The 9,212-nt window shown below is 43.7% G+C and overlaps 2 protein-coding genes across 2 annotated transcripts; both read right to left on the bottom strand.

The window, feature by feature from the left end:
• Positions 1–97: 97 nt before the first annotated feature.
• Positions 98–3,637, bottom strand: LOC136959943 (CD63 antigen-like). The gene is made up of 9 exons (XM_067254189.1): positions 3,576–3,637; positions 3,232–3,291; positions 2,903–3,025; positions 2,705–2,779; positions 2,406–2,492; positions 1,852–1,962; positions 1,687–1,746; positions 1,490–1,573; positions 98–1,244 (listed from the first exon to the last, which is right to left on the bottom strand). The coding sequence occupies exons 1-9, from the start codon at positions 3,633–3,635 to the stop codon at positions 1,116–1,118; spliced, it is 789 nt and encodes a 262-aa protein (XP_067110290.1). The 5' UTR covers positions 3,636–3,637; the 3' UTR covers positions 98–1,115.
• A 454-nt stretch (positions 3,638–4,091) lies between these two features.
• On the bottom strand, positions 4,092–8,963 carry LOC136960160 (tetraspanin-8-like). The gene is made up of 9 exons (XM_067254523.1): positions 8,882–8,963; positions 8,641–8,766; positions 6,096–6,158; positions 5,881–6,000; positions 5,683–5,757; positions 5,494–5,589; positions 5,087–5,209; positions 4,763–4,846; positions 4,092–4,613 (listed from the first exon to the last, which is right to left on the bottom strand). Exons 2-9 carry the CDS (start codon positions 8,695–8,697, stop codon positions 4,545–4,547), a joined length of 687 nt encoding a protein of 228 aa, XP_067110624.1. The 5' UTR covers positions 8,698–8,766; positions 8,882–8,963; the 3' UTR covers positions 4,092–4,544.
• Positions 8,964–9,212: the final 249 nt, after the last annotated feature.

Genomic DNA, 9,212 nt, shown 5'->3' on the forward strand with positions numbered 1-9,212 from the left:
TGGTTCAAACCTTCAATTTACAGCAGTTTCGAATGAACACATATCACTGAGGGAGTCAACTTCATAATTATTGACACAGTCTTATCAACATGGGCTTTTTATTAGCTTCTTGGGGAAAGGGGAAGTGAAGACAGGGTAGGAGGAGTCTGATATGTTGATGCCAACTGGTGGTTTGGGAATATACTCACCCTACCCAAGTGGAGACAAAGGCCCAGGACAAAATATGAAGGAGATTAATGATCAATGCAAGGAAATATAATTAAAAGTACAAAAACATTTGAGTATACACGTCTGCACTTATATTCAGAAGATTATTAGGAAGACATTTACAAATATGAATTCATTTTTTTTTAAAGCAGGACAGTTCCGCGTTCAGTCATTTGGTTGGGTACATGTCTTTATCAGGAAGTGCACAGTCATTGGGTTCAAGGAACGTTCAGTGGTTTATTTCTTGCAAGGAAACGAGTTGCAGATCCCATCACTAGTTATTAGATATTAACCATTTTGTGTTTATCAATGTTGTCCATAATAGGATAACTGTTCGGTGTAGAGATTATAACTATACAAGTATAGTTTTAGAAACAGTCGTAGCTACTGTAGATGGAATTATGACAGTTTGTTTTTGGAAAAAGAAGAGGTCCAATCACAGCGACGATGGTTAAGCTTTGGCCTTTATCTATGTAACTCATGCAGTACACAAATGCATGTCTTAGAATAGTTATTTTTCAACTGAATAGTTTTTTTATTGGTCTCTGCATGTATTGCACTGCATGTAAGGCATTAAGCACACATTGCTATTGTTGGTTACTTCTGACAGGAGAATGCATTCTATTTTAGTGTTACAATTAAGTCTTAGTCAACACACTTCTGAAGGTGACAGTTCCCCCTACAGCAGAAAATGCTCTACCAGGCCACATTAAAATCTCTTAATGAAGGGTAATAAACCAGAGGTATTCTGTAGTGCTGTGTACTGGAGTATATGTGGTCTTGGGGTCATAGCATAACCACGGGTCAGAGGTCAGGATTAAAGACTGACAGGATAGGGTTCAAGGTCTGAGGTCAAGGATTAAAGGTCCAAGGCGCAGTGAGGCAAGTTTAGGGTCAGGAAGGGAGGGTCAGGGCAGAGCCTGTGGGCTGAGCTGGTGCTTGACTCTCTCAGAGCTGTCGTTTAGCGTCGCTTCGCCTGAAGAAGAGCTCCACATCTTCTCCAGCCCCAGCACCAGAGACAGCACGACGGCTGCAATCTGAAGGACAACCAACAGTTTGTGAAGCACACCTGCAGCTGGTCAGTAACGGCTTTACAAATGTAGTGGTGGATGGTACTGTAGACAGAAAAACATGGCTTTCAGGAGCAATGACCCACAAATCACTTGGACCTGTAAGAATTACACTGTATACATAATTATAATAGGCCTGAAAATAGGATTCAAGACAGACAGATAATTCAGGTAGATTTTTATGGGGTAAAGACAGTCCCTGTCTGCAGTACCATGATCGTGGCGAAGGCAGAGATGAGGCCGATCATGACCTGGATGAGGAAGTCCATGTGTGTTTTCAGGATGGGTCCACAGGGCTGGGGAAAGGGTAGGGCTCTTACAAATACTACTGCATATGGTCCTAACTCAAAACATGACTATACTTGACATGACTGTATTACATCTAACATCAGACCGCATAAGACGCTACCTTGGTGTGCACGTGTAGCTCTTGTGTCTCTCGACTGGTTTCATTGTGCAGTGTGTAGATCTGCAAAAGATCACGTGCACAGTGACAGAGCATGAGTCAGGGAGAGAGGGAACGAGAAACACGAGAGAGAGACTTGAATATATCTGGTCTCCTTCCCAGATCTACCTCTACAGCCTGGCAGGGGCTGTCTGAGGAGTTGGTCTGCTGGACACAGAGGCAGGACTCGGGTATCTGATCCTCCCAGTCTGAGTAGCCCTGCAGCCCACAGCACTTGTCCTGACGGTGAGACAACACAGAGCTGTCAGCCACACACCCTGTCACTCATCTACCCCAATCTGGGCAGAGACACATTACCCCCCCCCTCCACATAACCCCCCTAGACGACCACGCCACACACTACCCCACCCGCATAACCTCCTCCCTCCACACACATTGCCCCACCAGCTTATACATTTCAGCCTTTAGAGCTTCAGGTTAAACATTTGAAACCTCCAATTTAACCTGACAACCATAACGGCAACAGGAGCTGCCAACAGCATCCAAACAACAGCAGTCAACAAAATCAAGTCGTGCAGCGTTGGGGTACTTCCTGAGATCGTTCTGATAAAACGAATCCTGCTTCTCCTGTTTACTCTCTGAGAGGACATGACTGATGTGGTGATGGCACCGTCACAATTGAATTAAGATGAGATTGAAATTTGATTAGTTTTCTTAGTTACCCAGGCCTGCAGTTTATTGAGCTCTCTCTGGATGTTGGCATCAGCGTTGTAGAGGGGCACCACATTCTCAAACCTGTCCTCCAAGATCTTCCCGATTTCAACAAAAGCAGAAACACTTTGTTAGACTTTAAATCTAGAATATAACTTTTTGCTTATTCATCTTATCCATCATCAGTGTCTATATGTACTTTAGATACATTTTAGAGTTCATTACTTTCTAATGTATAAACAAATAGTTTAATATTTGCATATAGCTCATATTCATTGATAACAGTAACTCCTTAGTGATTAGATGATACCTTGGGTTGAACATGGATCAGAGGAACCGCAATTATTATGAGAGCAATCCACTCAACAGTTAGGCAGCCTGCATACTAGAGGAGGCAGAGAGCAAAAGAGAGGGTAAGGGAAGGCTCGAGAAACTGGTATCAGAACACACAAATGTATCCAACGTGTTTGGTCTATAGAGGATTATGTATGGTTGTGGTTGGACTGACCAGAATCAGGATCCACTTCCTGTCTTTGTAGGCTGCATACACTCCCACTATGGAGAGCAGTACCGTCAGCGGTCCAAACGCATTGAACACCAACACACCCAGAGATGCATCTCTCTGCTCCAACTACGCAGCAGAGGAGAGCTCAGTAGTGAAACAGGGCAGAGTAGAGAACAGTAGAGTCAAACTGTACAGCCCAGTTTAACAGAGCCGGGTACAATAAATTGTTACAAGATTGAGGTAAATGTTTGCTTTTGGCTTTGCATGGGACTTGTGAGAGTTCTGTAACTTTTTCCTAATTTGACTGTCATTGTGGTCCTAGTCCTACCTACCTCAATGGTTTGTTTTAAGCTGTAAGCCAAGCTTACAATTAGGAGAAATCCACCAAAGATCTGAAAATGGACAGTGATGCTTACATCCATCAGTGTTTACATGTTTTAACATTTAAAAACATCTGGCCACAAAACATGCTAGAAACCAATGACCATCTAAAGTACTACAGTGAGACAAGAGGCCAAGTCCCACAATACAGGTGTTAAGCTATCAGTAGTTTGTAGGTTCATGGTTCCCCTGTGGAATACAACAGTACCAACCCTTAAATCAAACATAATCCCTGCCCATCTTGGTCCCAACTTCCCCAAGTCACAGGCAGCCAGAACACCTCAGGTCAACTTACCAGCAACAGGACGTTTACTGTGATGCACAGTCCTCTCACGTAGATTCTCCCTCCAGCCATGGTTAGACAAACACTCCCAACTGGCAGATAGAACAAATGTGAGCAGGGTAGAGGACTGAGGCTGCTCAAGTCCAGACCAGGCGTGATTTATGGTGTTTAAAAAAGGGTCGCTCAGCTTGTTGTTCTTAGACATGGAAAATGACCAAGTTTGGAAGATTGTCTGTTTTACTACCAAGTGGCTTTTCACTGCCAAAAACGACAGAGAGCAAACGGTGGATAGGAAGGGCTGCTTTTGAACAGAAATGATCAGTCGTATGGTAAAGCATTTGTTTTGGCAGGATAAGGAATATGTGTCCTGCAACATCACAAGTAAAAAAGGAGTAGCACACTCTTCCTGCCTGTGTGTAACTCAGCCAGTGTTCATAAGACCCCAGATCACAACTAATGACATGTCAATATATCATGCAAGTAAGAAGTCAAAATCAGAGACCAGGTTGAGAAAATAAAAACAACAAATTAACCATAGATATTTATTTCCGAAGTCACAAGAGGAAAAGCATAGGACACAAACCAGAAACACAAACCAAGACATTAGCCTGGCATGGCAGCACAGTTATTTATAGATTACACTTTTGTAACCTGGCAAAATGATACACACACAGCTTGATGAAATATAAAGGCTGTGTTGTCAGACAGCATCTACAAACTGTTCAACAATAACACAAACCATCGGTTGGTTCAAATATGTACAATACCCATTTAAGAAATCAAAATGATTTAAAAAAAAAAAAATCTAAAGGATGACCTAACCAGATGCCAATAAAGAATAAACTAAAACACGCATTTGATCATGGTTTACAAAAAATAAAACAAACTTCATAATTTCCATCTTGAGCATACCAGTGCATGTTCTGACAAGGCAGATGGTTCTAGAACATCTGACCCAAGTGGAAGGCTGGAGATCGCCGTCTACGCAGAGCTGGCGTTCACCTTCCCTATCTGGCAGTACAGAGTCATGGCAAAGGCCATTCCAAACAGCTGGATGGTGGGACAAATGCAGAGCATTACCAAACATTCAGCCCGTTTTGATATCAATGTCAAGTTAGCCTTTAAAACTTGGAAAATGTGTTTTAGATGGATAAAAAAAAAAAAAAAAAAAAGGATGAGGGGTGCGTAACAAGTCTCACCATGAGTACGGCAACAGCGAAAGCGATGGCCAGAGCCACAACAGCATGCTTCTCCATGAAGGATGTCACAAACTTTATACAGGGCTTATGGAAGAAATGAATCACATGACAAGGATTGAAACCCCAGAACACACCAGGGAACTTGAAGCTCCATAAACACCAAAACAGTACATTGTGATCAGAGAAAGACACTTGGGTGTCCAGCTAATAAGCTCACAGTGCCACATGTCACTCACACAATCCAAATGACCCGGTTTCCCCCTTCTGCCCAATAATATAATTCTCAGTTGAATGTAAACAACCATTCTGGGCCTTCTGCCTTACCGTGGAGTAGACCTTACGTCCGTCTGTCAACGTGCAGTTCTGGGCCGTGTCCTTGCAGTTGCACGAGGAGGGCACTGTTTTGCCCCAGTCCTGAGGGCCGTTGATCAGACCACAGCACTTCCCCTGAGGGTGAAGGAGACAGGAAGGTTAATCCTGCTCACCACCGTGAAGACAGGAGCACGGCTGGTGTTGTCTAACTGCAAGCCGAAGGAACTGGAGTTTCCAGTCCCAGAGCTGTCATCACTACAACCATACTGATCAGTTGCAGTGTCATGCAAATATGCCACTCCCTGGCACCAACCATTAATACAGTTACAGCTTTTCACCTACATTCCCAGATTATCTGCCGCATCGATTAAACGTCACGTTGTATGAAGTCCCAGCTGAGTGAACAAATGCAAGCTTACCTCCTCCTCCAGCTTCTGCAGGTCAGTCTGGACACCGGCGTCCTGGTCCCTCAGAGGTAGCAGCTTCTCAAAGCGCGTCTTTATCCACTCTTTCGACTCCAGACACAAGACAAGAGTCACTCAGAGCACAGACCCAGCTGCACCTACAGCCAGAACAAGCCCCCCCAGGACTTCCCCCCTCTTCCTTACTTTGTCCTCTCCAACAGCACCCAGGATTCCTGCAGCCAGCAGCAGGACGAAGATGACAAGCAGCCCGATGAAGAACTGAGGGGAGAAGGGAGTCCTGGTTAGTACACATGGGCCCCAATAGAAAACCACCAAGCCTTCAGTGGCATTGGAGATCTGGAGGCGACTGCTGTATAGATGCTAGGGAGAGATGGATCTCACCAGTAGGAGTAGGCAGCGGTTTTCCTTTATGGCTCCACAGCAGCCCAGGAATCCCAGTACCATGATGATGACACCGATGGCAATGAGCAGGTCAATTCCTGGAACAACCTCATTCGTTATCTGCAAACATAAGGCCATGGATGAGTCACTGGATGATGTACAATGTTCACAAGTTCTGTGTTCCATCATTGTTCTCATGAGTGGTCATTCTTTACCTTGTTTCCATCCTTGCTCACTTTGAGGTAGATGGATACACCAAGAATTATGCATCCGCTTATCTAGAAAGTAAAAAAATGTTTTTACAAGTGGACAGTATTACTAGGAAGATCTAATTTCCTACTAATCTTAGCAAAGCAGTCACGCTCAATATGACACTACCTCCCTCTAGTGGATGAAACTGGTAACTGCAAAAAGCATAACATCCTAGAGAATTGTCACTTACCACATGGTCAGCGCAGCAATGATCATAGTGAATTATATTAAATGAAAATAATTAGCACCAGGCCTAATCAATGCCATAAATGATTTGACAGAAACGCCCTAAACAGGGGCTTTCCAGGCAGTCAGACACCAACTTAATCTGAAAAATGTCCTGAAACATTTCAAAACTGCTGATTACAATGTTATATTTCTTTGCACGATTGGACTGAGAACGTTATATTTAAGATGAGCTCAACACAGATCTAATCAGGCCATATTTCTGGGTTTGATGGTCCTGCATCTGAAACCTGAAAAACAGCATGGCAGACATTTCCATGAAATCCTGCACGTCAAATTAGAACCTGACGCGTCTTCCACAAGTATGTTGCTGGTACCATCTGTGCAGCCAGTATCTTCCCTTACACATTCAGCAGCCTTTTAGCTGGGGAATCTCTTTTTGGAATAAAAGACTTGTACTAATGTCAGACAAGTGCAACGTCAAATACAGGTACCCAAACACCTCAGAGGGAGAACAGGTGAGACTTATTATCTTTTGTATTTCTAAAACAAACTTGTCCCCCACATACACACACTTATCTTGCCACTGCTAGGTAACAGTATGGCAGGTGAAGTTTAACCTCATGTTTGCAACTCACTTATAAATTCCCTCATTTGGCAAAGATACACAAAGCAAATGTGACCTTGTGGGGTGAGTGGCCTGGAACAAAGCTATGTTTACACTCTGGTTATCGGAATGCTTTATGTTTTTGTCCTCCCTGTATCAGTATTATTTGTTTAATTTCCTGAAGTTTTCCCCTGCAAGGCCATTATTGTAAATGAGAATATGTTAAGTCATGCCTGGTCAGACAAAATGTAATCTTCACGCAGCTTGAGATTGATAGCTGAACAGGCTAATTCAAGACCTTTCACAACATCGATGTTCACGCTATGCTGCTATTAGAACAAAGCCATTTGAGCATATCGGATTCAAGTGTAAAAAGTTAGTGGGAAGCCCTTCAAGACAATAGACTTCCAGGAAAAAGGCTGGTCATGGTTCTCTAAATACAACTATTTTTAAAAGCCACAGGTGCTTCTACCTAATGTATACAGAAAGTGAAGCATGGGAAATGTGTAATTGAGAAATCAATCATCCATTAAAGCTATACAATTCACCCGTGTCTTACCAAGGAAACTTGTGACAGAACACCAGTCATGTCTGAGCACCACCCAAACTCCCCCACAGAGTTACCCATTGTTGTTATGGAACGATGTACTTGTCAGAGACCACACCTACATCTCAATCTGCTGAGTTTGACTTCCAGGTGTGCTGTAGAATAACTGGATGTACTAGCACATTCTTTGACCGAAACTTCTCTCCTCACAGCAATCTATGATAAATGGTTAGCTCCACCCAGGAGTGGAGCTAACCTAGTCATTTTGTAAATCCTTGCTGGGTAAAGCAAATCAAAATGCCATTATAAAATGGGAGACGTGAATTCAAGGTCAGACCATGACATGGGAAGGGTCATGGATAATCTTAACCATGACGTTTCTCGACAAAACAGACATCCAGCCAGTCCACAGCTACAGAAAGACAGGGAGAAGGAGCCTGGCCGCTAGCACAGTGTTCTAAAAGCAGTTAACACCACGCTCTAAAATGAGTTAACATCTCCTGCAGTCCTTCACTATCCTTGCCTGGCTTGGCCTGGCCCAGCTTAGTTCTGTCAGAAGCAGACCAGATGGAATCATCATTGATTTGCTGTAATGTCTTTAGAGGATGTTAGTGTCTGAGGCAGCGCCACAGAGCAGGGAGTGGTCAGGGGTTGATGTCCTCTGGCTCCAGGACGACAAGGGATGGCTCCCAGTTCTCTAATCAAATCAAATTTATTTGTATAGCCCTTTTACACGCAAGCATGTCACAGAGGGCTTCACATACGCCCATAGAACTGCCCCTCAACCAACCTAAACCCTCAAGGAAGACAAGGAAAAACTCCCAGAAAAACTCCCAAGAGGAGACAAAAATGGAAGAAACCTTCCAACCAAACTGTACCATGTCTACCCAGAAAAACTCCCAAGAGGAGACGAAAATGGAAGAAACCTTCCAACCAAACTGTACCATGTCTACCCAGAAAAACTCCCAAGAGGAGACAAAAATGGAAGAAACCTTCCAATCAAACTGTACCATGTCTACCCATATTTAAAAAGGTGACTACCGCTTGAGACTTCAGAACCACACATTTTTGGTAGTAGAAAACAACTTAAAATCATATTTGTATTTAATTTCACATTTGTATTTAATTTCAGTATGTAATCAGTAGTCACTCACAAATGAGGACTCACCCAGAAGAGCAGGTTGAAGAGGAAGAGGAGGTACTTGATGCACTTGTTAACAGCCATGGTGTCACTGGTCAGATTGGTCCTGGAGTAGTTCTGTCCTGCCTGCCGGCGTGTGAATGTGTTCTCGGTCTACGGAGCAGATGCAAAACGTGAGTGAGGGTGTGTCCACGTTCCACTCCCTTGCAGAAATAAAGCAAGTCTTGTCTGTGGGTGTGGTTAGCCAGCCTTCCGAGAGTAAACAGACCACAGCAGAAAGCCTCTCAATCCTGATCCAGGGTCTGCCTGAGACCAGAAAGTCAGGGGAAACACAGGCTTGGACGAGCTGGTTCTACATCAGACCACAGATCAGCACTTTTCAACTTCCACAGGGTAAAGATACTGGTTGTCTCTAGCTTCAGAATGTAGGACCATGTAAACAAACAACTGAATGTGGTCTAGTCTATCTAATACTGTGAGCCAGAGACTGGCTACGTGAAATCACTTCCAAACAGTAGTGAGGTCTGAAGCATCCTCCCAAAAGTCTTATGGCCTCAGCTGATCGCTCCTCGTTAGGTTGATTAATTGGGTCTGGTGTG

Source organism: Osmerus mordax, chromosome 17, assembly GCF_038355195.1.
Source record: "Osmerus mordax isolate fOsmMor3 chromosome 17, fOsmMor3.pri, whole genome shotgun sequence".
In the NCBI taxonomy this organism is placed as follows: Eukaryota; Metazoa; Chordata; class Actinopteri; order Osmeriformes; family Osmeridae; genus Osmerus; species Osmerus mordax.